Source organism: Mustela nigripes, chromosome 5 (assembly GCF_022355385.1).
Source record: "Mustela nigripes isolate SB6536 chromosome 5, MUSNIG.SB6536, whole genome shotgun sequence".
Lineage (NCBI taxonomy): Eukaryota > Metazoa > Chordata > Mammalia > Carnivora > Mustelidae > Mustela > Mustela nigripes.
The window spans coordinates 54,153,340-54,181,299 of NC_081561.1; the positions used below are offsets into that span (position 1 = coordinate 54,153,340).

At 34.8% G+C, this 27,960-nt stretch overlaps 1 protein-coding gene across 1 annotated transcript; it reads left to right on the forward strand.

The window, feature by feature from the left end:
- Positions 1 to 270: 270 nt before the first annotated feature.
- Positions 271 to 27,960, forward strand: LOC132017260 (cysteine-rich secretory protein 2-like). The gene is made up of 9 exons (XM_059399052.1): positions 271 to 477; positions 612 to 648; positions 7,576 to 7,646; positions 12,054 to 12,170; positions 13,558 to 13,645; positions 18,653 to 18,798; positions 19,253 to 19,350; positions 22,608 to 22,696; positions 27,292 to 27,960. Exons 1-9 carry the CDS (start codon positions 466 to 468, stop codon positions 27,417 to 27,419), a joined length of 786 nt encoding a protein of 261 aa, XP_059255035.1. The 5' UTR covers positions 271 to 465; the 3' UTR covers positions 27,420 to 27,960.

A 27,960-nucleotide genomic window follows, 5' to 3' on the forward strand; every position in this document is an offset into this window, starting at 1 on the left:
CACACAGCATGCACACTGAAGCAAAGCTAGTTTTACTTGCAGAAATGTATGCATACAAACAAGTGTCTACATTTAGTTTCTGTGAGATTTCCCACAGTACTGGCCATGTCAGAGCTCCCAGTAAGTAAATGTGTCAATTTATGGACTCATTCTGCATCCTGGGAAATATCCAGAAGAAAGACGTTTGCTTTAAATGAGGAAATATCTTTCCCAGCTCCACAGGAGGAAAAGCTCTGCACACAGTCTTCTACCTGCCTTCCTCTCGATGCAGGAAACATTAAATACGCTCCACCCAAGTCTGCAGAGAATTCAGTTCTAGGAACCAAAGGAGTACTTGAGAATAAATGCACAGCAAAGGGGACATCTAAGGACATCACTTGAGCTGAAGAAAAGCCATTTAAAAAAAAAAAAAAGGCATGTGCAGAATCACAAGATATTGCCAAAACTGCAGTTAGACAATCAGCAATGAGACTATTGGTATGACAAATCCTGTTTCAGACCTGTTGACTTAGATTTACTTGCACAACCATAATTGGCCAAAAACAGGAAATAAGGGTAATATATATATACTGCTCTGACCTTCTATCTTTCCACCCTCCTTCCTCCTACAGATAAAGCCGATGCTTCACCTGGCTCTGAGAATCAACAGTAAGTAATGTATTTTTTAAGGTGAACATTTTATCGTGCAAATATTATTTATGCTTTTTTGGTGGTAAATGATATATTGTATAAGAATCTATGATTTTCAAAACTCTGCTAATAACCTTTACTGAAAGTAATGAACTTAACTTTCATACTCTTTTTAAGCTCAGAAAGTAACATGTAGCTTTACTATTCCAAACACAGTTTTAGCTAATTTAATATCTAAATTAAATTTCACTTTTCATTGTAAAATAAGTATATATTTTCCATATCTATAACTTTTGCAAACAATTGTACTAAACTGCCTTTAATAGAAAAATGAAAAACTAAGGATATATGTGTTACATATTTCCATTTTAATAATTTTACTAATATTCACATATATAGATATGTGTTGATACAGACATTATTAAAATAAGGAGCAGAAGCTATTGCTAATAATTTTCAATCTATCAAAACAAAATGATAACACAGACCTAGAGATAAAAAAAATTCCATTAGCAATTATCAGCAAAATAAAATTTCCCTCATGAAATTCACTCAAACCAAAATAAGACAGAAGACTTAGAAGTTTTCCGATCAAAAGTTAATCTACACAAGCAGCTACATTTATATGAAGATTTGAATATAATTATCTACTGAGGATATTTTATAAGGAAGCAATTGTCACAAAGAACTTTTATTTTTAGCAAATAAGAAGTGATACCTAGTGACAACATACAAGGAGATATTTACCCTGCAGAGGGAGGATTTGATTTTCAAAATATTTTATTAATGTTCTTCTCTACAGCTAGGTGCCATGCAGGGAGCTTAGGGAGGATTTTACTGTGCCAGAGAAGATCTGGTGTTGTGTCTTTTGCCAATTAAAACCAAAGCCTACATTTGCTCGAATGACTCACCCTCTGGAGGATCATCAAAGGATATTAAAGCAATGTCAAGTTGCAAAGCCAGGAACTACTCTATAATGTCGGGTAGGAAGGTCAGTTTGTGCCCCTGATTTGTAAGGGGAAGAAGTAAATTAGGAGGAAGAGTCAGACCTCAAGATCTAAATTAGATAGTGCTAATAATTCTAATAATGCCATTTAGTAAATTCAAGTAAGGAGCAGAAAATCATATGTAGAAATGAAAAAAACAAAACAAACAAACAAACAACAAAAAAAAAAAACATTGCTTTTGGGAACTGTCAAGGTGGCTACTATTATTTAGATATCTTTACAGATGTCCTAGGTGGTGAAGTCTAGAAGTTTGGCAAACTCTGTATAATGTCAACGGCTGCTTCCTGTAGTATAGAAAAGTGGTTGAGATGACTGAAAGTGACCAGAAGGAAGATTAATATGACATATAAGGTTGAAAGATTGCATCAAACACTTTTCTGTGCTGATTGATACATAGATGTCTGACTACCCATAATGCCCACATTACACATGTTGTGTTGATGGTTTTAATTTTTTAAAGATTTTATTAATTAATTAAATAATTTATTTATTGAGAGAGAGGGAGAGAGTGGGAGGAGGGGGTAAGGGAGAGGGAGAGACTCTCAAGCAGACTCTGGGCTGATCCCAGAGCTGATGGGGGTGAGGGAATGAGCTGGATCCTACTACCCTGAGGTCATGACCCCAGCCAAATTCAAGTGTAGGACAGTTAATTGACTGAGCCACCCAGATGTCCCCAAGCTGATGTCTTTAATGGTATTTATTCTGGTCTAATTGTTTGAAACATTTCCATCTCTCCTTTCAGGAGCTAGGGCTTTAAGACCAAACTGTCTGGGTTTATCCCCGGGTTCTTTTGCATGCAACCACATGACATTGCATTATTAAAAATCTGATCTTGGGACTGCAGATCTGTAAATTGGGGTATTGAGTAATATTATGTACTCTCTAGATTGTTAGGAGTTTTAATGAGCCCGTAAAGAGTGACACAGTGCTTCACACAAAACGCAGAATCACCATATGAATGCATTATTGTATGGCTCACTTAAGGGCAAAGGAATATGACCCCGAAAATTTTCATATAAAGCATTTTATCTATTTATGAATTTAATTCCTCTCCTTCTACATTCACTTTTATTGGTAATGCTTAAGAAGGTTCTGGCTTTAATTTTCTCCACATAACAAGGTAATTTTCCCAGAACCATATGCCAGACAATCTGTTCTTCCTCTAATGTTTTTTTATGCTACCTTGTTTGGTCTGTGTCTTAAATTTTCTATTTACTTTCATTGGCCCATTTTTGTCCATTTCTAATATAATATCCAAATTTTGTCAATACATGTTTGAAGCCTATTTTAAGAACTAATATGAAAAGATACTCAAATTAATCCTTCTTATAAATGGTATATTAGTTATTCATGGGCCAATCAGAATTTTTATTGGGATTATAAATATTTTTATATTAATTTAATTAGGATTGATATCTCTATTATATTAACACATACTATTTAAAAGCATGAAAATCTCTCAATTTATGTGGATTTACTTTAATGCCTCTTTCTGGGGTTTTAAAATTGTTTCCCAAAAAGATTTTTTATTCCTGGTTATTTCATTTTTGTATTATTGTGAGTTGTATGTTTTCTTTTTAATTTGATTTTCTACTTGAGTGTTGTTAATATATGGCAATGGTATTTTTATTGGTTGATATTACATCTTGCAAACTTTTGATTATGATGTATTCTCTAGGTAAATGGCCATATCATTTTTAAAGATTTTTTTTTAAGATTTTATTTGACAGAGAGAGATCACAAATAGGCAAAGAGGCAGGCAGAGAGAGAGAGAGAAGGAAGCAGGCTCCCTGCTGAGCAGAGAGTCCGATGCGGGGCTCAATCCCAGGACCCTGGGATCATGACCGGAGCCGAAGGCAACGGCTGAACCCACTGAGCCACCCAGGTGCCTCGGCCATTTCATTTTTAAATACTAATATTAGCTCTTCCTTTACAAGACTTACAAATGTGTGGGGTTTTTGTACGGCTTGGATCAAGACCTCTCCAATATGATGTTTAACAGTACTAGTGACATTGCTCACTCTTTTTTTGGTCTCAATATTAAAGGAATTCATCTAGAGTTTCTCCAATAACTATATTTGTTAGAGATATTTGGTTATATTTCTATTATCAAATTAATAATCTCTTCCTTCCTTCTTCTTATTTTTAACTATAATAGGAGTTAAATTTCACAACATATTTTGTCACATGATTTTTGTTTAGTACAGTGATATGAAGAATTGGACCAAGACATTTTCTAATTTGAATTATTCTGTTTTTAAATTTTTGAATTATTCTTACAGTTCTGATATAAAATTTATTTGATCATAAAAATCTTTGTTTCCATAAAACAGACTTCTCAGGCAAGGTAAGCCTATATAATTTTTTAAATATATGTTTTTATTAATTAGTAAGCATTGATTGATATGATGTCATTAGAGAGAACAACTTATTTATTTCCAAGTGAGTGTTTCTAACTTATGGTGGCCCTAACATTAATGTAAAGAAGGAGCAATATGCTATAATTTAATTGTATATGTAAGTTTATGCTTCAGAAAGACACAATTTCCCCTGCTGTCTGTAATTAGTAGTAAACCATCAACACTTAGAATTGTAAATCTTTGACTTTTCTCTAGTCACACTTATGAGTAATTACTGATCTCTTGAAAAAAAGAAAATTATGAATGGCAGAGCAGAAAAACTATATAAAAGAAGAGAGTTGGTAACATGCATGTAGCAAAATAACTCTTTTTAGGGAAATGATTTAGAAAGAATCAAAGTTTGTTCCTAAGGAAATAACAGTGGAGACATATAACATTACACATTTAGAAATTGTCTACATGTAAGTAAATGACAGGAAAAGGCAGTTATTTTCCTAATTCATCCTAATGCTTTCTCTGTAACTCTACCAAATGGATGTGCAAATAAAACATATCCTATTTACACTTGTTATTTAGGGAGTTCCCTGGGAGAGAGACATGAGGTAGAACTAAATGCATTGCTCTTACAACTGATAACAGGTTTTTATCATATTTACTGTATCTAAAATATTTACTTCCAGAGCCTTGTTTTATACTGGGTCCTTCCCTGTCCTTCTCCAAAGTCCCAGAAGGGATCAAAGCAAAAGAAGATAAAACTTTACATTTTACTTTTTCACAAATGGGAAAATCCAACAAGCTCAAAGTGTGGGCACTAGAATGATGGGCTCCCCTAACGATATGCCAAGACAGAGGATGGGCAGGAATTCTGTCGTATTCACTTGACCATGCTCAATAATATCAAGCATGCTATCTTGGATAAAGTGTGGAAAACCCGATGGATGCCTATTAAAGGAAAGAACAGTACCTGACTGACACTGACTTGCAAAAAAAGGGAGGATCCTTTTTGTATTTTGCTCTCACATTTTCTAGGAGGCCCACTTGAGGCCATGACAGAGGGATGCGCATGCCCAAGGTTACTAGTGTAGGAGAGAGTCCCCTGGAGACTTTGCAAACTCCTATCACTCCATCACTGAGCAAGTACAGAGTGAGGTGTCTTTAGTCATAGCTACTCACAATGTAGTTCAGAAAAAAAATCAAATATAAAGAAATTGAGGGAAATAAGACCATGAACATGGATCAGAAAAAATTGAATAAAATCAAAATTTACTGGGTGGGCTTTAAATGTTCCTACCCAGAGACAAGGTTAGTGTGTTGGGAGTTAGCTATGACTTTCTTTGGAGAAGGGATTCAGAAATGTTCACAGTCTTGAAGGATGTGGCTAAAATCCAGGTTAAGGATTAACCTGATCAAAGGACATATGCCCAAAGGATAATGAGGTTATTAATGAGGAGCCCATCCTGACTAGAGTTATGGGGGAAAAAAAGATTATCTAATGAATAATGTACCAGGTTGTGTTCCCCGGGTAACAAAATCTGAGACCCAGGAAGTTGAAGAATATGGGATGAATTCCCTAGGAAGGATGGAAAGAGAACCAAGGTACTTTAAGGTGAGGTGAAGCTGTGGTAGAGTCTTATGGGAGGCTTCAGTCAATCAGCTGAAGTGCTGAGAGATTTCTGCTGTCAACGCTCCCAGCTGAGGGCACAAGCATCCCAAATGGTAACACTAATGTTAATGCTAAGACAGTATGTCTTATGTATGTATATGCATACATTTAAAAATATTTTCAAATTGCTCTAACATTACTTATCTCATTCTCAAGAACTGTATGAAGTGATCCTATGTCACCGTAGTCTAACTTGATAAAGATTTTCAATTTCATATCGCTAGTTGAAGAGGAGCTGGGTAAAATAGAATTAATGACAACAACAAAAACACAGGCTTCTTAACACCTATAATGCACTCTTCCCATTCTCACATACCAGGTGCCAAGGTTAGGTGTTTAAGTTTGCTCAGTATGGGACCAGGTATTTCTGAGAAACAAAAATGCCTCTGTGAACACTAGATTTATGTGTTTGTTTTATACATAATTAAGTTAATTTTTCTGTCCATATTCTTTCATTTCTGTTTTCAGTTTTTCATTTTATTTTCCCACCTCTTCCTCTGTTCTACCTAAAAATTACAGTATAAACAAAATCAACTTTTTATTGTTATAAATATTATAACAATAATGTTATAAATATTATAATGATATAGAAGAGTTTAAATTTCCAAAGCATTGTAGAAATTCCTGCATAATTTGTATACCTTATGGGACCCTTATAGGAATATGTTGCCAATTTTGTGATTTTTCATTCCAATTGTTTCCCTTCCTTTTCTAGTTAGTAAATGGACAAAAATACCTCATTAAGATGCCAATAAAATTCTCCATTATATCAACAAAATTACATATATAAAGGCTATCTTTTCAATATTTTCAACACAAGATGGATATTCTAAGAAAATATTATTTGAGCTAAGTTGTATGAGCTTTATTTTATATTTGCAGAATAACAGAAAAAAGATTGACTTATTTGTTAATATTGTGTTTTTTTCTAATTTTTTCTAATTTCTAATATTGTCAAATGTGTTTAGTAATCTACTAAATGTGTTTAATAAACCAGCTATTTAATAGCCATGAAAATATTTATAACAATGTAAGCCTTTTTCGTCAAGGCAGTATGTTCATTAAATTCTTCCATTCTTACCTGGAACTCCATGCCCCAAAAAGTATAATACAATTTGGTGGGAACTGCATTTTGAGGTTAAGAGAAACTTGGGTTCTGTCCTAGCCATATGCTATCTAGCAATGATACCGTCAGGAGGTGACTTAACACCTCTGTGCCTCTGTTCTTATCTTACACAATCACCATAATGCCTAAACTTTTGGCTACACCAGGTTGCCAAAAAGAAACTAATACGTTAGACAAAATCAGAGGCACTTTCCCAAGAGTTTATCATCTTTTTGTATATCTCCCAACACATGAGGGTTGTCAGTATCACTAAGCAATAAAATTTATTTTGTTATCTTAAAACTCATGGCAGGAAAGAAATGGCAAGTGATCATTAGTGATTTGAAAAGATATTAATGAAGGTATATTTATAAAGGATTAAGAAGGGTTTAAGGAAACCATTAAGACCTAATACAATAGTACCCCTGTATTACTAACAGTTGGGAGCTATTACTTCTGAGTGCGCAGGGTGAAGAAGCCATTCTTAGAACCAAGAGTTGCTACATAGGCAAGAGTGTGGAACTAGGGTGAAATGGGCATTATATACTTGACATTTATATGTGTACGTTGAAGGCTTCAATCAAGTACTTCCTTTTGTTCTTTAGGTCCCTATTGGAGGGTGGTTTCTGGGTGAATTCATTATCATTCAGTGGCATCATGTAACAAATCTCCTCTGGCTATATTACTAATGAATTTGGAACAACTGAAATCACTACCTTGTTTTGTTTTGGTTTCCCCCTGTATTCCTCAGAAGTTCATACACTAAACAATCCAATGCAGGTCTTTGTTCCCTTTGTTTTGTTTTCCCAGCAATGGTCTTATTCCTGAAGTTGCTGTTCCTGGCTGTTGTGCTGCTTCCATTCCTTCCTGCAAATGGACAGGTATGGTCAAGGTTGAAATATTTTCAGAATAATTGAAGCAATCTATACATAGAAAGCTAATAGATCAATTTCCATAAATGAAAAGGAATAGAGAGTCTGGTACATGACAAAGTACTCACTGGTTGCTCAAGTACATAGCGCAATTAAATCTAAAGCTGTGGTGACCAATGTTGTAGCCTCTAGCCACATGAGGGTGTTGAACACTGGAAATACAGATTTTTCAGAACTGAGATCTGCATATATACATTGCAGAATTCAAGACTTAGTAAAGAAGTAAGGTAAGATATTTCATTAGTAATTTTAATATTGATTGCATGATGAAAACAAATTTTGAATCTATTAGATAAATAAGTATATCATAAATATCAATTCAATCTGTTTTTTTTTTCTTTTTCAAAGTGGCCACTCAGAAATTAGAATTACGTTTGATGCTATCATTATATTTCTATCACATTGTCTAGAGATGTTTTCTGATTTCCTTTTATTTAATTCATTACAATGTGATCCTCATAGAGAGTTAGAAAAACTTCTTCACATATATCACATTTATTTTCATAGTCATTGTATAAGAATAATTATACCTATTTTTTAAATTATAAAAATAAACTTTGGTAAGGGAATTAAGTATTTGGATTTTTTTCATGGTCTTACAATTAGTATATAAAGAATAAGATGATCCAATTATTTATAATATGCTGCTGCACTTTAATAATCTTAAGAACAAGATTAACCTTTCTCTTAAATGTTTGGTGGGTAGGTGTCTATATAAAGTGTCTATCTTCTGATCAGAAAAACTCTGAATGTGAAGTTTGGTCATTGCTGTCTGTTCCCTTATTCTCCCTTAACTCTGAGCTAACAAGAATAGCTAAGACTCCACAGATCAGACTTTAGACTAGGCCAATACTCAGGTAGTATTCAGAAATACAGTCATTATATTATTATAATTAATTTTCAATCTGCGGACAATTTATGCATCACGTACATCTTCATTCAAAAAGTTTGCCACCTTCCCAATCTCTTTCCTAGAGATTTTTTTAAAAAGGTTTTATTTATTTATTTGACAGAGAGAGAGAGAGAGAGTACAGGCAGTGGGAGGGGTAGAGGGAGAGGGAGAAACTGAACAGGAAACTAACTTCAGGAGAGATCAATCCTAGGACCTTGGGATCATGACTTGAGCCAAAGGCAGACTCTTAACAGACTGAGCCACACAGGTGCCCCTAAAGATTTTTCTTCATGGTCCTTTCCAATCCCCTGTTATCTCTCTAGTCTGTCTCTTGGTCTTCATTTATAAAATGATTTAAAATATAGATATATTTTTCTCTTTTGCACTGCCAAATATTTGCTAGTCAGATTCTCTACATACCTTCTGCACCTTCTTAATAAAAAACACTATTCATCCTTTTTTTTTTCTGTACCTTCTTTTTCTTCTTTTAAAGGTTTTATTTATTTGTTTGACAGAGAGAGAGAGATCACAAGGAGGCAGAGAGGAAGGCATAGAGAGCAGGGAAAGCAAGCTCCCTGCTTAGCAGAGAGTCCGATGGATGGGGGGCTCCATCCCAGGACTCTGGGATCATGACCTGAGCTGAAGGCAGAGGCTTAACTCACTGAGCCACCCAGGTGCCCCAATTTCCTGCACTTTCTTTTTTTTAATTTATTTTATTAACATATGATGTATTATTTGTCCCAGGGATATAGGCCTGTGAATCACCAGGCTTACACATTTCACAGAACTCACCATAGTCCATACCCTCGTCAGTATCCATAACCCAACCACACTCTCCCTACTCCCCCCACCCCCCAGCAACCCTCAGTTTGGTTTGTTTCCCTCCCAATCCTATCTTGTATCATTTTTTCCCTCCCTACCCCCCACAACCCCCTTCCCTGCCTCTCAAATTCCTCATATCAGAGAGAGCATATGATAATTGTCTTTCTTTGATTGGCTTATTTTTCTCAGCATGTTACCCTCTAGTTCCATCCATGTTGTTGCAAATGGCAAGATTTCATTTCTTTTGATGGCTGTGTAGTATTCTATTTTGTGCGCATATATATATATATATATATATATATATATATATATAATATCTCACATTTTCTTTATCCATTCATTTGTTGATGGACATCTAGATGCTTTCCATAGTTTGACTATTGTGCATTGCTGCTATAAACACTCAGGAGCATGTTTATAGCATTGCTGCTATAAACACTTCGGATCACTACATTTGTATCTTTAGGGTAAATACCCAGTAGTGTGATTGCTGGGTCATATGGTGGCTCTATTTTCAACTTTTTGAGGAACTTCCATACTGTTTTCCAGAGTGGCTGCACCAGCTTCTGCACCTTCTTAATAAAAAACACTATTCATCCTTTATAATGTCAATCCAGACTGTCTTTTACAAAGCTTTCCTAACCTGACTCAAGAATTAATCCCTTGTTTTTTATGTATCTAGCAGAATCCACCTATCACTTCAGTTATCATGTGGTATTGTAGTTATCATTCATGTCATATAGTCTATTGAAATAAATTCTGTTTTTAGATTTTTTTTCTAATCATTTTAGAGAGAGAGAGAGAGAGAGAATGACAGCGCAGAGCAGGGATGGGCAGAGAGAGAGGGAGAAAGAATCAAAATAAATTTTTTAGGAATAGATATCGGGATGCCTGGGTGGCTTAGTCAGTTAAGCATCTGTGTTCAGGTCAGGTCATGATCCCAGGATTCTGGAATTGAGTTCCGTGTTGGATTCCTTGCTCAGTCGGGAGTTTGCTTCTCCCTCTGGCTGCTGTTCTCCCTGCTTGTACTGTCTCTGACATAGTAAATAAATAAAATCTTCTTCCTTTTTTTTTAGGGATAGATACCTTATTAGATCCATTTAATGCTCAACACTTTTCATATTCCCTGTCACCCAATAAAAACTTTCTTGAAATTCATTTTAAAAAAATAGACATGTCTTCCGTAGGATTTATATCTACATAATAAGATAGGGTAAGAAGGAGGAAATAATTACTTCTTTCTCAGGGACCAAATTTTAGAGTGTTTTGAAATGAAATTCTATTAAGCAGATTTTTGAGGGTCAATGGGAAATATCCAAGGATATTATTTTATGCTTTAGTGTAAAGCAGAGATGGGCCACTGCTAATATTTCACATGTGTATCCTTTCTAGCCTAAGAGTTAGTAGCTGGGAATGTGCCAGATCTGTGAGTACAATAAAATTCAAATTAAAAAAAAAAATTCACTATTGGTCCCTGTCCTTAGGAACATACAAGCAACTAGGCGAAATGAAGGGCCCTGTCTGTTTAGACTTAGACTTTAAACTGTTGGTCATGTTCATATCACATAACACTCATGTGTAATTTTAAGTTATCATATATCTTAGACTTTGTGGAAACAGATGAGATTGGGTGCATTCAGGGTGGTATGGCCGTAGACAATCTTGAGGGAAAAGTTCACACACTCTACCCTACCTCCAGGCTAGACACCTCCCCCACCACATGCACAATAATAAAATATACCTAAATTTCAGCAGCTGATATTTTAAAAGGTTTTATTTATTTATTCAAGAGAGAGAGAAAGATCACAAGTAGGCAGAGAGTCAGTCAGAGAGAGAGGGGGAAGCAGGCTGCCCGCTGTGCAGAAACCCCAATGTGGGGCTCAATCCCAGAACCCTGAGATCATGGCCTGAGCCAAAGGCAGTGGCTTAACCCACTGAGCCACCCAGATGCCCCCAGCAGCTGATTTAATAGTTTATGCTGTTACTGAAAAAGAACCAGAGTTAGCAATGGCCCATTAATTGGGTGATTTTGTTCCTTCTAAATGGCCTTGGAATTCTTTAATACTGCAAAATTACCTTTTGAGTGATCCCATGAAAGCAGATCATAATAAAATAGATCCTTAAATATACCATAATAGGAAGAATAATTTTATGATTACTAAATATATTTTGAACCTGAACATCCCTTCCCTAAATACACTATTCCTCTAAATACAGACGATATCAGGTCAAAGTTTCCTTAACATCTAGGATGAATCTTGAGGTCTACTCTTATCCCATCTGCTGCAGCCTGTGAATTTGAATGAATATCTTAATGTTTCTATGTGTTCCTTTATGATTATAAAATATTATCTCTCAAATGGCTAGAAAAGATACAGTAAGAATTCCCTTGAAACTAGAAATTGGCATTGGTGGCCTCAGAGGAGATTTCAATTTGTCATGCCATCTTCATTCTTAAAACTTCAAATTACTTCTTTCCTACTTGTCATAGCTTTGGCTCAGGTTCATTGGCAATGCTTAACAACTAATATTGACTTGAATGCTTTCTAAAATGATCTTGGCTCCCTCAAATTCACTTATGTACTCTTAAATGCAATTTTAACAAATGTTAAAAAGATAACCTTAATTTTATCTCCCTTTAGGATCTGTCCTTTAAAACTTTGTTAGCCACTCAAAAGCAAGTCCAAGAAAAGATTGTAAATAAACACAATGAACTAAGGAAATCGGTCTCTCCACCTGCCAGCAACATGCTAAAGATGGTAAGAGATAGTGATAAAGGCTAATGGTATGAATCAGCAGTGATTAGAGCAGGCAGCTGGTAACCAACATCTCTTAAGAACTTTGTGCTTACAAAGTTTTGCTTCCATTCTGCTATTTCATTTGAACTGTATTATGGGCAGGGCAAAAATTAATTTTTCTTTATAATGGTTAAGTAATTGTCAAGTTTAAAGAGCTATTAAGTCAGGAAGGCAAAATTAGAAGACAGATCTTCAGACATCAAATGTGAAGCCATTGCACTTTCTGTCACTATCTGTCCTATCTACTTTCTTTCAAAATCGGTGGGCGGTGGGAGGTTGGGGGAACCAGGTGGTGGGTATTGGAGAGGGCACGGATTGCATGGAGCACTGGGTGTGGTGCAAAATGAATGAATACTGTTACACTGAAAATAAATTTTTTAAAAAATTTTAAATATTATTAAAAAAAAAAAAACAATTCATAGGTACAAAGAACAGATTGGTGGTTGCCAGAGGTGAGGGATGTGGGATAACATGGGGAAAGGTGGTCAAAAGTCCAGTTATAAATAAGTCCTAAAGATGTGATATACAATATGGTAACAATAGTTAGAACTATTATATTTTGTATGAAAGTTGCTGAGAGGATAGATCTTAAAAATTCTTATCACAAGAAGAAACTTGTAACAATGCGTAATGATAGATGTTAATGAGACTTGTGATAATTTCACAATATATACAAATATTGAGTTCTGTTATTGAAAAAAATTAGTTGTATTTATATACACTTGTAATGTACAACCTGAAAATGAAATGAAAACACAATTTCATTTACAGTAGCATCAAAATAATATACTTAGGAATAAACTTAACAAAAATGTAAAACTTAGAAAACCACAAATCATTTGGTTAAATAAATTTTAAAAGTCTTTTAAAAAAAATCAGTGTAATTTGGGGTAAATAATAGTCCACTTTCTAAGACACAATCTGTAAATGCTAGATGTCTCCCATTTGAATGTGATGGGCTATAAGTGGAATTGGGAGTAATCTGGGACAGTTTATTACTATTGAAATATAATTTAAAGACTTCACATATTGGTGAGTATTTAGACTAGAACTATTACTAAAAATCCTAGGTGTGGCTCCTGTACTATCACAAATTGTCAGATATTGTATTAGATGTTTCTCTCAGTAGACACATAATTTATGAACTTCTCTTCATGTGGAAATGGGCATTGGAGCAGATAAACACACACATACCTCCCTAACAAAAAGACCTCATCAAACCGACGACAATTACTATAGCTATAGAAGTTTTAAAGTAGTGCAAATCAACCTACCAATCAGATTATAAAGCATATGTTTCATTGGAATTGAAGCTTTAAGTGTTTTATTTTTTTCTTTTGGCATTTAGGAATGGAGCACAGAAGCAGCAGCAAATGCCCAAAAGTGGGCAAACAAGTGCACTTTAGAACACAGTGTGCCAGAGGACCGAAAAACCAGTATGTAAATGAGTAAATATTTGTTGAATGAATGAACAAATAAAATAACATTGGAAAAAAAATAGAATGGAACATTCTGGGATGTTGTAAGAAGACTTAGTAAATAAATGTTGCTTATACTGCTTGTTTTAAAATCAAACTATCTATAGAGGGAGGGAGGATTATAAGTATTTTAGGCTTCTTGACTATTTACATTATGCAAATAATTCCTGAAGCAATACTTCATTTGTCCCCTCAACAAGCTCATGAGTTAACAAGTCATACAGCGTCATTTCTCCAGCTTCCAAGCTTAGGGACATGGGAAAAAAGACCAAGGAGCACATCCTGAAGTCGTGTCATGTACTGAAAAGTTAACCAGGTTTATTGATTTATTTTTTTAAATCTCTTATTTAAATGCAATTTAATTAACATATACTGTATTATTAATTTCAGAGGTAGAATTCAGTGATTCATCAGTTGCATACAAACCCAGTGCTCATTATATCAGATGACCTCCTTAATGCCCATCACCCAGTTACCCTAACCCCCCACCACCTCTCTGCCAGCAACCCTGAGTTTGTTTCCTATAGTCAAGAGTCTCTTATGGTTTGCCACCCTCTCTGTTTTCATCTTATTTTATTTTTCCTTCCCTTTACCTATGTTTGCCTGTTTTGTTTCTTAAATTCCACATATGAGTGTTTGAATGAGTGAATGAAATGAAAAGAATGAAATCTTGCTGTTTACAATGATGTGGATGGAACTAGAGGGTATTATGCTAGGTGAAATAACTCAGTCAAAGAAAGACAGGCTTATTGATTTCTAACCCACTGCCCTTTTGCAAATTGATCTGCTTGGTGCTTAAATATCTCCTTATTTTGTATTCATAAATATACTGAGTTATGAGACAAGTTCCTGAATTCTGTTATAAAAATACTTAAACTTTAAATATCATCATGAATACTTTGTGTATGTTCATTCAGTTTTTACTCTTTGATAATAGTCAAGTAGTTTGCATAGACTGTGTACCAAGAATACTTTATATTCTCTTTAAGCGGCATCTAGATATTATTCAGTGAGAGCTGAAAAGAGGCAAATGTTTCTGAGCTGCAAGACATTTCATTATTTTTTATTACTTTTATTGTAGCAACAATGCTTTTTTAAAAAGTTCTATTGTGAGAATAGTTAACATGAGACCTACACTTTTGACCAATTTTTAAAAATACTATATGGAACAATGTTTACAACAGATACCTAGAACGTATTTACCTTCCTTACCTGAAATTCATTGATTAGTGAGTCCCATTTCTCCTTTCCCTCATCCTCAGCCACCACCATTGAACTCCGATTCTGTGAATTTGACTCTTAGATATTTCATATAAATGGATTCATGCAGTAATTTCTCTGTGGCTGGTATATTTCCCTTAGCATCATGTCCTCAAATTTTAGCCATGTTTTCACATGTTGCAAAACTTCCTCCTTTCTTTTAAAAATGAATGATGTTCCAGTGTGTGTGTGTGTGTGTGTGTGTGTGTGTGCGCACATGTGTGATTTTTCATCCATTCACTTGTTCATGGACATTTAGATTGTTTCCAAATGTTGCTTATTTTGACTACTGCTGCAATGAACGTGAGTGTGTCAATATCTCTTAAAGATGCTGATTTCAATTCTTTTGGATAAATATTCAGAAGTGGTATTGCTGGATCATTTTGTAGTTCTACTTTTAATTTTTTGAGGAAACTCCATACTGTTTTCCACAGTAGCTATACTTATTTTTTCATTCTCACCAACAGTGTACATGATTCTGATTTCTCTACATCCTCACCATCACACTTGTCTCTTTTTTCTTTTTTTCATAATAAACATCACAATAGGTTTAAGGTGATATCTCATTGTGACTTTGATGTACATTTCTCTGATGACTAATAATGTTGAGCACCTTTTCAAATACCTGTTGGTTATTTGTATATCTTCTTTAGAAAAATACCTTTTGATGTCTTCTGCTCAAAAAATAGGCAGAAGATTTGAACAGGCATTTTTCCAAAGACTTACAGGTGGCCAGCCATGACATGAAAAGGCTCTCAACATCACTCATCATGGAAATGCAGTCAAAACCACAGTGAGGTGTATCATCACACACCTACGAGAATGGCTAAAATAAGAAACACAATAAACAACAACTGTTGGAGAGGATGTGGAAAAAAATTAACCCTCATGCACCGTTCATGGGAGTACAAACTGATGCCACCACTGTGGAAGAGAGTATGGAGGTTCTTCAAAAAGTTAAAAATAGTACTATCTTGCAATCCAGTAACTGTGCTACAGGGTATTTACCCTAACATATCAAAAACACCAATTCAAAGGGATACATGCACCCCTATGTTTATAGCAGCATTATTTTATAATAGCCAAATTATGGAAGCAACCCAAGTGTCCATTGATAGGACAGAATGAATATACACATTCAAACATATGATAAAGTATTATTCAGCCATTAAAAAAAAAAAAAAGAAATTTTGCCATTTGGAACAACATGGGTGGAACTAGAGTGTATAATGCTAAGCAAAATCAGTCAGAGAAAGACAAATACTATATGATTTCACTCATATTTGGAATTTAAGGAACAAAATAAATAAGCAAAGGAAAAGAAGAGCGACAAATCAAGAAATTGACTCAACTATAAGAGAACAAACTGATGGTTACCAGAGGGGAAGTGGGTGGGAGGAGGAGTGATATAGGTATGGGGATGAAGGAGGGCATTAGTGATAAGCACAGAGTGATGTCGAATATTGTTGAATCACTACAGTGCACACCTGAAATTAATATAACACTGTATGTTAACTACATTACAAATAATAAAATAAAATAATGATAATAAATAAATGCTAGATAAAAAGTGGTAACTAAAAAATAGAAAAAATAAACAAAAAAACCCTGCCCATTTTAAAATGGGGTTAATTTTGGCTATTGGGTTGTTGCTATGTAAATATTTTCACCCATTCCATAGGTTACCTTTTCATTTTCTTGATTTTTTCTTTTTTGTGCAGAAACTTTTTAGTTTTATTCAGGCCCACTTATTTATTTGTGCTTTTGTTGCTAGAACGTTTAGTGTCCTATCCAGGAAAGAATTACTAAGAACAATGTCAAAGAGGTTTTTCCCTATATTTTCTTGGAGGAGGTTGACAGTTTCAAGTTCTACGTTTAAATCTTTAATCTGTTTTGAGTTAATTTTTGTGAGTTCTATAAAATAGAGGTCCAAATTTACTCTTCTGCATGTATCTGTCCAATTTTCTCGTCATCACTTATTGAATAAAGTATTTTTTGCTTATTGAGAAGAACCAATGTTGTTAAAATGTCCATATTACCCAAGGCCATTTATATACCTGTTGTTCAAGTTGTACATCTTCCTTGAAGAAATATATGTTCAAGTTCATTGTGATCAGAAAAGATCTATAGTCAGTTCCTCAGGCAGCCCCCTGAAAAAGATTTTTGGGCATTTCATTCAACTCTTTTCCTATTCAGGAAGAGGCTGAAATTGTGTTTGTTTGTTTGTTTGTTTGTTTGTTTTAATCTGCTCATTCTGTGCTGAACTAGGAAGGGAAACTGAGGCAACTGTGAACCCAAATCTCTATCTCTTCTCATTTGCCCCAGGCAGCTAGATTATGCTAGATCTTATTAGCGTTCTCAGAGAGGGAAGGACAGTTTTTGGCAGTCTTTGGGGTAGCCTCTGGAAAATCTGTGACATTGAATGCATAGACCAAATCTGCCCCACTCTAGGGAGAAACAGGCAGCAGTGGTGTTGGCTTGTTCTATACTGAACTGAAAAGAAGAGCTATGGCTTCTATCAATACAAACTACCATTTCTGCTCTCCCTCAGGGAGCAACACTGTGCAAAGGAAAGTTGGTCACTGCTTTTTGAGAATTTGCAGTACAAAGCTAAGAGCATAGGCATCATTACAATGTGGAGAAGTAGCCTTCTTTTTTAAAAACAATATTTTTGAGTTATAAGATTTTTAATAATTTTTTTTATTTTTGAATAATAAGGTCTTTGTAACCTATGCAAGCTTGCATATTGATGCCTGTCTCTGCATCCTAGACCAATCTTTTTTTTTTTTTAAGATTTACTTATTTTAGGGACACCTGGGTAGCTCATTTGGTTAAGCGTCTGCCTTCAGCTCAGGTCATGATCCCAGGGTCTTGGGATCGAATCTGGCATCGGGCTCCCTGCTCAATAGGCAGCTTACTACTCCCTCTGCCTGCAGTTTCCCCTGCTTGTGCTCCCACTCTCTCTCACAAATAAATAAATAAAATCTTTTTAAAAACATTTATTTATTTTAGAGAGAGAGAGAGTATGAGCTGGAGGAGGGGCAGAGGGGGAGAGAGAGGGAGAGAGAGAGAGAGAACCCCAAGCAGACTCCCTGCTGAGTGGGGAGCCTGATGCAAGGCTTGACCTCATGATCTGAAATCATGACCTGAGCTGAAATAAAAAGTTGGCCTCTTAAGCTACTAGGTTACCCAGGTGCCCCCGACAGATCTGACTTCCATTCAGCTTTAGAGCTGAGAAGGACGGAAGCCCTTTTAATTATGTATTACAATTATAAATACAGACATTGTATTTGAAGGGCAACATCCTTGCGTGTAGTTGATTCCTTTTTTTATATATATTTTTATATTATGTTAGTCATCATAGAGTACATCATTCATTTTTGATGTAGTGTTCCATGATTCGTTATTTGCATATAACACCCAGTGTACATTGCAACATGTGCCCCCTTTAATACCCATCACTGGGCTACCCCATCTCCATATCCTCTTCCCCTATGAAACCCTCAGATTGTTTCCTGGAGTCCATAGTGTCCCATGGCTCATCTCCCCCTCTGATTCTCCGGCCCTCCCTTCAGTTTTCCCTTCCTTCCCCTCTGGTCTTTCATGCTATTCCTTATGTTCCACATATGAGTGAAACCATGTAGTTGATTTCTTTTGCCATTGCATGATTTATTGCTTCCTCAAGAATAATCCATTTATCTTTAGATACAAAATGTGGTGAGAATCTCTTTATGTCAAGTTACCCTGCTTCCTGGTCAGATGCAATCCAAAACTGGTATGATGAGTACCATGATTTTGTCTATGGTGTAGGACCAAAGAGTTCCAAAGCAGTTGTTGGACATTACACCCAGGTAAGACAAAAAAATGAAAATACTTTGACCACAAATGCTCTAACATGAAAGCATCTCTAAATTATGATCAAGTCCAATGTTCAATTTGGGTAAGAGCATGAATAGATATGATAGCCCTGGCATTGGCTGGTACTTCATCTAGAGTTGTCTTTTTTTTCCATCACTTGCAAAACTCTTGGTAAGGAAGCATACTCCATATTTTTTTCAAAATTAGAAATGGGTAAAATAGTAAAGATATATTAAGATTTAACATTTTAAAATTTGCAATTTTCTTCAATAACTGAATTAAATATTTTCAAAAGGAACAAACTATGATAGTATCAAATATTTTCAAAAGGAACTTGGCTACAAACTATGATAGTATCATTTTTTCAGTGTTACAGTTGCTACAATTTTTTGCAGTATTTTCCCTCTTCCTTAATGTACTCTCCTATATTCCTTTTTGAAATTGTAGGTTGTATGGTATTCTTCTTACCGTGTTGGATGTGGGGTTGCCTATTGTCCCAATCAAGAGACTCTAAGATACTACTATGTTTGCCAATATTGTCCTGCGTAAGTATACACTTTAGCGTTCATGTGATAATCCTATGTGCAATTTAATATTTTAAAAATTCTTGTATAGTAGACAAACTAGAATATAAAAAATTTCAGTAATGAAAAGGAATAAATCCTTTTTTTAATTTTTTTAAATGATGCATAGTTCATACACAATGTCATATTATTTTAGGTATATGACATAATACCAGGTCTATACTTTATGCTATGCTCACCAAAACTGTAGCTATCACCAGTCACTATATAATGCTGTTATAACTATTGTAATATTATTGACTATAGTCCCTATGTTCTACTTTTTATTCCCATGACTTACTTTTCCATAACTGTAAGCCTGTACTTCCCACTCCCCTTCAACTTTTTTTTTTTAAAGATTTTTTATTTATCTCACAGAGAGAGAGAGAGATCACAAGTAGGCAGAGAGGCAGGCAGAAAGAGAGGGGGAAGCAAGCTATCTACTGAGCAGAGAGCTCAATGTGGGACTCGATCCCAGGACCTTGAGATCATGACCTGAGCTGAAGGCAGAGGCTTTAACCCACTGAGCCGCCCGGTGCCCCTTCCCTTCAACTATTTGCCCCCCCCCCATTGCCACCCCTCTGTCAAACATCAGTTTGTTCTTGTACTTATGGTATATTTGTGGTTTTTATTTTTTTATTATTATTTTTTTAGAACCCTATATAAGTGAAATCATATGGTATTTGTTTTTATCTGTTCAATTTATTTCACTTAGCATAATACCTTCTGGGTCCATCCAGAAGCAATACATCTTTGGAAATGTCTTTTAAGTTGAGATACATTCAACTTCTCAGGGAAGAGACCAGGTTCTCAATTCCAAGTATAAAATCTGAAACTCTCTTTTCTCAGTTTCAAAGTGGCATCTTTTCTATCAGTTGCCCTTCCCTTGAGCCCACAGCTATTCCATGAGCAATACTCTAGATTTGATATCATCGGTTCTCACTAACTTCACACTTTAGAAGGGTGACAACTTGATGGTTAAGAAGTGATGGTAGTGGAATGGCAAGTAGGGGATGGCAGATTGAGATTTTAGCTTCTCCTGCTAAAATATCCCTTGTCCTATTTATCTAAAAAATCAACCACATTATTACCTCACAAATTATTCATTCTTTTGCAGCTCAAAGGTTTTTCAAGAGATCCTTAATGTACTTCAGAGTCCAGAAAAGAACAAAATCTAGTCTTTATTTTTCAGAAGTTTTCATAAAATCTCTATAATGAACCATACTTTAAGGTCTTGATCTATAGCAGGAAATATGTTATTTCATCAAGGATTATGTCTAAACTTACAATAAATTCTGTGGATATACTGATGATCCAATCTCAATATCTCTGTTAACATTAATTTCTTTTAATGTTTGACGTTTCTTGCCAATGGAGACAAGAGGACCCCTAGAACCAAGGCTCCTACAGGATTTATTTGAGACTGTAGATAACCTGAGCATATGAATCTCCAGGGTGAGAAATATGACCTCCAATATCATTTTCCTGCAAGCACTTATTAAGGTTTACTAGAAAGAATTGAGAGGTCCAGGCACCTGGGTGGCTCAGTGGGTTAAATCCTCTGCCTTCAGCTCAGGTCATGGTCCCGGGATCCTGGAATGGAGCCCCACATCGGGCTCTCTGCTCGGCGGGAGCCTGCTTCCTCCTCTCTCTCTCTGCCTGCCTCTCTGCTTGCTGGTGATCTCTGTCTGTCAAATAAATAATAAATAAATAAATAAATAAGTTAGTAAAAATAGATTTAAAATAAATAAATAAGAAAAGAAAAGAAAAGAAAAAGAAAAGAAAAGTAAAGAAAAGAAAAGAAAAGAAAAGAAAAGAAAAGAAAAGAAAAGAAAAGAAAAGAAAAAGAATTGAAAGGTCCTAGGAGAAGGCACCCAAACTCACTGGCTGGCTCTAAGAGAGGAGGATCTGGAGCCAGTCATCTGAAGTGAGAGTTGGAGTGAATAATGAGGAAAAGCAGGAATGAGAGAAATTCCAGAACATGTTTGTGTCTTATTTCACGATTCTCCAGGGACTCACACATGGTTATTATGTTCTGTGCCGGGAGTGAGATTCAGGTGCATGGCTTTGTATTTTTGGCCCACTTGGTACTATTGAGACTTTGACTCTCTTGAATAATATTCATCAATGAGATATAGGTTAGTTATTGTAAGACAAATATACATTTGTGATTAGTGTTAATAAAACTGTTTTTTCTAACATTCCCATATTTCATAAGCATTAAAATCTCACACACAAATCCTCTAGACATTCAAAAACCTTTAAGCATCCCTACTACCAAAAACACACATCAAAAACTACTTTAAAATCACTACCTCCATCTTTTTGCTAATGTTTTATTTATTTGAGAGAGTGACTGAGAGAGAACAAGAAGTAGGGAGGGACAAGCAGATTCCCCACAGTGCAGGGAGACCAATATGGGGCTTGACCCCATGACCTTGGAATCATGATCTGAGCTGAAGGCAGACAACCTACTAAGCTATCCAGGTACCCCAAATCAATACCTCCATCTTAAGAAAAAAAAAAAAAAAAAAGAAACAAGGAAAAGAAGAAAAAAAAAAGATTTTATTTATTTATTTGACAGAGAGAGAGATCAAACGTTGGCAGAGATAGGGGGGAAGCAGGCTTCCTGCTGAGCAGAGAGGCCAATGCAGGGCTCAATCCCAGGACCCTGAGAGCATACCTGAGTCAAAGGCAGAGGCTTAACCCAATAAGCCATCCAGGTGCCCTCAATACCACCATCTTGAAGCCAAAATTATCCAGGGGCTTTGCCTTCCTTAGCTCATATTATAGAAATTATCATTTTTAATATAAAATTATATGTAACTTTAAGCATTTACATACTGCAACCCTTTTGCTCCCAAGTTGTGATCTCTCTCTAAAGGATATGTTTTATCACTATCCATCACTTTGGGGTTCACTAATTTAGCAATCTGACCAAATCTTTTGGGGAAGAAAGAATGTCATATTAAAATGGACTCTGAATATTTTAGACCCTATTAATCCCATTTCAGTTGTTCAGGCTGTTAAATTATGGTCAAGGACATGAGTGAATGTGTCAGTTTTTTTCTTTACACTGATACCTGAGTACATGCTGAGAATTTTACTTTTTCAGTTATTTGATATGATGAAAAACAGTGACCAAATATTCAGGTATATATGGTGATAGATGCTACCCTGGAAGTATAAACTAAACTGAAAAATGAAAAATGTTTGACATTTTGTATTTCAAATTTCAGTGGTAATATTATTAGCAAGATAAATACCCCTTACCTGAAAGGAAAAACTTGTGCCCGCTGTCCTCATCACTGTGTCAATGGACTCTGCAGTAAGTTTGATGTCATTTGTTTGTTAATATATATAATAAAATAACCTGGCTCTTTTTTTCTCTATGGGTACCTCTTATCTTTTTAATTATTTATGTAAAGTCAATTTAATCAACATTATATTTGCTTCAGGGGTAGAATTTAGTGACTCATCAGTTGCATATAGTGACCAATGCTCATTACACCAAGGGCCCCCCTTAATGCCCATCGTCTAGTTACCCCGTCCTTGCACCCACCTCCCCTCCAGGAACCTTCAGTTTGTTTTCTAGAGTTTAGTGTCTCTTATGGTTTGCCTCCCTGTCTGTTTTCAACTTATGTTATTTTTCCTTCTTTTCCCTTATGTTCATCTGTTTTGTTTCTTCAATTTCACATATGAGTGAAATCATATAGTCTGTCTTTCTTTGATTGACTTCTCTTACTTAGCAACTTAGCATAATTCCCTTTAGTTCCAACCATGTTGTTGCAAATGGCAAGATTTTGTTTTTTTCGATGGCTGGGTTATATTCTAATATAGATATTTATATGCATAATATAGATATATATGCCACATCTTCTTTATCAGTTCATCTACCAATGGACTTCTGGGGTCCTTCCATAGTTTGGCTTTTGCGGATATTGCTACTCTGAACATTGTGGTTCATGTGCTCCATCGAATAGCTATGTTTGTAGACTTTGGATAAATGCCTAGTAGTGCTATTTCTGGGTCATTGGGTAGCGCTATTTTTAACTTTTTAAGGAACCTCCATATTGTCTTCCAGAGTTTGCCTTCCCATCAACAGTGAAAAAGAGTTCCCGCCAACATCAGCTGTTTCCTGATTTGTTCATTCTAGCCATTCTGACCTGTGTGAGGTGGTATCTCATTGTAGTTTTGATTTGTATTTCCCTGATGCCAAGTGATGTGAAACAGTTTTTCATGTCTGTTGGCCATTTCTATGTATTTTTTGGGTAAATATCTGTTCATGTGTTCTGCCCTTTCTTGACTGGATGTTGGTTTTGAGGTATTGAATTTGATAAGTTCATATTGATACTAGCCCTTTATCTGATAAGACATATTTTGCAAATATCTTCTCCCATTTCATCAGTTTTAGTTTTGCTGACTGTTTCCTTTGTTGTTCAGAAGCCTTTGATCTTGATGAAGTCCCAATAGATTTTTGCTTCTGTTTCTTTTGGCTTTGGAGATGTGTTTAGCAGGAAATTTCTGTTGCCGAGGTTGAAGACGTTGTTGCCTATGTTCTTCTCTAGAATTTTGATGAATTCATGTCTTAACTTTAGGTCTTTCATCCATTTTGAGTCTATTTTCGTGTATGGTATTAGAAAGTGGTCCAGTTTCATTCTTCTGCATGTGGCTGTTCAGTTTCCCCAGCAACATTTTTTGAAGAGACTGTCTCCCCACCCATTGGATATTCTTTCCTACTTTGTCAAAGATCAGTTGACCATAGAGTTGAGGGTCCATTTCTGAGGTCTCTGTTATGTTCCATTGATCTAGGTGTCTGTTTTTGTGCCAGTACCATACTGTCTTGATGACAACAGCTTTGTAATAAGACTTAAAGTCTGGCACCATGAGACCATCAGCTTTGGTTTTCTTTTTCAACACTTTTTTTTGCTATCTGGGTCTTTTCCTGTTTCATACCAATTTTAGGATTATTTGCTCCAGCTCTGTGACCAATGTTGATAGTATTTTCATAGGGATCGCATTGAATGTGTAGATTGCTCTGGGGAGCATAAACATTTTAACAATATTTGTTCTTCCAGTCCATGATCATGGGATGTTTTTCCTTGTCTTTGTGTCTTCCTCAATTTCTTTCATAAATGTTCTCTAGTTTTCAGAGTACAGAGCTTTTACCTTTTGATTAGGTTTATTCTTAAATGTCTTATGGTTTTTTGGTCCAGTTGAATGGGATGAATTCCTTGATTTCTCTTTCCTCTGCCTCATTTTTAGGGCTTAGAAATAGGAATAATAAATCAACAAAATCAGTATTTTATATCTTGTTAATTTGCTGAATTCCTACATGTAACAAATTTTTGGTGGAGTCTTTTGGATTGTCTACATAGAGCATCATCTGATGAATGTGGATACAAAAATTCTTACCAAGACCTTAGCTAATAAATAGCATCCAACAGTACATTAAAAAGATTGTTCACCAGACCAAGTGAGATTTATTTCTTAGCTGCAAGGAGGGTTCAACATCTGCATATCAATCAGTGTGATACATCATATTAATTAAAGAAAGGATAAAACCATATATGATCCTCTCACTAGATGCAGAAAAAGCATTTGACAAAATACAGTATTGTTTCTTGATAAAAACTATCTACAGAGTAGGGATAGAAGGAACATACCTCAATATCATAAAAGCCATAGACCCTTTTAAAAAAATTTTTTTTTTAAGAACTAGGAAAGCTTCTAATTGTAACCAACTTAATGTCTTCATGCAAAAGACAAAAATAAAAGTATGCAATAGATGTGTCTAATCAAAAATTTTACATAGATACACAGTATCTATGTATTATTTGCAATGAAATTCCTGTTACCACGTGTAACCTAAAAAAAATCTACCATCAGTATATAAGCACTTGTTACATATGGGCATATATAAAAATGTTTCTGTGGAAATAATTCATTGCAATTAAATATTTTTTTTTCTATCAAAGTTAATGCAATTAAATCAAAAGTAAGATTTTATAAAGAGAAAATATGTACAAGATATAACAGTATGAGAACAGACACAGATCAGACACCTGTCTTTATATAATTAATGAGTTTATCATGCTAAATTCTTCATTTCCCCTCAGTATACTTAGAATAATCAAGTTTATTTTTTTCAAGTTTAATTTAATAAGCACTCACACTTGTGTTTGCTAGTAATTTTTACATACTTTTAAAATGACAATCAAATCTGCATATAGTATTATTAACTCACAGAAGCCTCAAAATACTATAGCAAAAGATTAAATTTAGTGTCATATAATATTTCATGTTTAGTGTTATGGATTTAAATACAAATAATTGGTATTTTTGTTTAGTTGTGATATGTTATCAAAATTATTAAGCCTGGTGGTGGGTGTTATGGAGAGCACATATCTCATGGAATACTTGGTGTGGTGCATAAACAATGAATTTTGGAACACTGAAAAAAAATTATATTTAATTTAATTTAAAAAAGAAAAAACCTCATAAGCCAACAAAAGTGAATATATCTAGTGTGAATGCAATGTAAACATATATATATGTGTAAAATTCAATGAGTTAAATAGTTAAAATTAAATATTATAATATAAATAAAACTAAAGCTGACCTCAAACACAAATTAAATTGAAAAAAGTAAATTTAATTGAAATTAAAATTAAAATAAGTTGAAAAAAATTATTATGAATAATGCAGCTAACCCATTAACTGAAATTTTACTTTCAAATGCATTCACTAGATTGTTCTGCACCATTCTTTCTGAGTGAATTGTGTAGCTCTAGTTCAGAATATTGAATGATATTAAAGCTGTACATCCATTAAAGAAGAACATATTACTCCTCTGTTGAATACTATTTGTTAAGGGGTTTGGAATCTATCCTGTTAGCAAGAGGCAACCAACTGAAAGATTTTTCAACAAAAAAGTAATGAGATCAGAATTGTGTTTTATGAAAATCTGGCAGTAGTGAATGGAAGCCAGCTTGGAGACAGTTGAAAATGGGGGTTCAAAAAACAAATGGATGTATTTACTGCATTAGGACAAACTTAATGAAGAGAAATGGACAGTAATGAGCCATAGGAAGTAGCAAACCCGGTGTTTGTTTCTTGTACTTGGCAAATGCTGACAAAAAGTAAAAAGCAGTGAGTTCATGTTGATTCCCAGTTCCTGGTTTGAATTATTTAGTAACTAGGAATTTCATTTCTCTGATACTGGGGAAATTGAGTTGGGAGTTGGGGAGTGACTCCAAAGAAATGCCACACTTGGGAGTAGAATGATGAATTTAGTTTGAGAGTTATTGAATTTGTGGCCAATGAGGAACTTCAAGGTAGAAATATCTGATAATCATAGTGAAATTCCTTCCTGTTTTACATTTACATTTTCTCATAATGATTTCTTTCTCTTGAAAGAAAGACTAATGTCACTAAAGTCTGGATAGAGCAAGAGTGTCTAGTAAAATCTTTTGCAATAATGGAAATATTCAATATTTCCATTGTCCTGTAAAGTAACCCCTAGACAAATTGATCATTGAGTGCTTGATGTGTAACAAGTATCACCAATGACCTGAAAATTTATTTTTTAATGTTATGTAATTTTAATTAATTTAAGCTTGTGTTTAAACAACCACATGGCTAGAGGTTATAATTTTGGACAGTGTAATTGTAGAGAAACTCATTTAAGTTTATTTTACTTTATTTTCTGAGAAAAGAAAGTATGTCAATTCATTTTAGAAACATTCCAGAAAGCTCAAATTTTAAAAGAAGTGACGGATTAATGTGTCCCTTTACATCGTAGTGTTATACCAACTTGTTTGCTCAATTGTCTTCTCCCCATTTGCATTGAATTTATTGTTTGCATTGTTGCTATGGAGGAAAACAATAATGAACTGACTAATTTCTTTGTTTTTATTCCAGCCAACAGTTGTGAATATAAAAATGAATATTCTAACTGTGATGTTTTGAAGAAAAACTATAGCTGTGAACATGATTTTGTCAAGAAAAATTGCAAGGCCTCCTGCGAATGTGAAGACAAAATTTACTAAGTGCCAATACAGACTGAGCAGGGCTAAGGGAAGCAGACCGGCATCATCTACTTAGATTTGACATTAGCACAGATGTAAGCATGTTAGCTATAAATTTTATTCCAAATAATAAGACTTTTTCTCTTGGATCTACTTTTTATTTTACAGAAATCTCTTTCATACAAAGGATTAAAAAATAACATAATCCATGATTATCTGTTGCTCATGTAAAAATCATGAGCAAAAAGGAAATTCCAAGAAAGCATTACAGGACAGAAGAGACTACAAAAATATGAGAACTAAATGGAGTGTGGTCTCCTGGATCAGATCCTTGAACACAAAAAGGTCATTAGTGGGAAAAAATGGTGGGATCTAAATAGAGTCTGAATTGGTTTTGATAGTAACACCCATTACTTAGCCTTGACAAATGTACCAGAGTAATGCAAGATGATGATTATTAGGGGAAACTAAAGCTGGGTGAAGGGTATATGGGAATTCTCTGTACTATCTTAGCAAAGTTTCTGTAAATCTAAAAGTACTCCAAAATAAAAAATGCATTTAA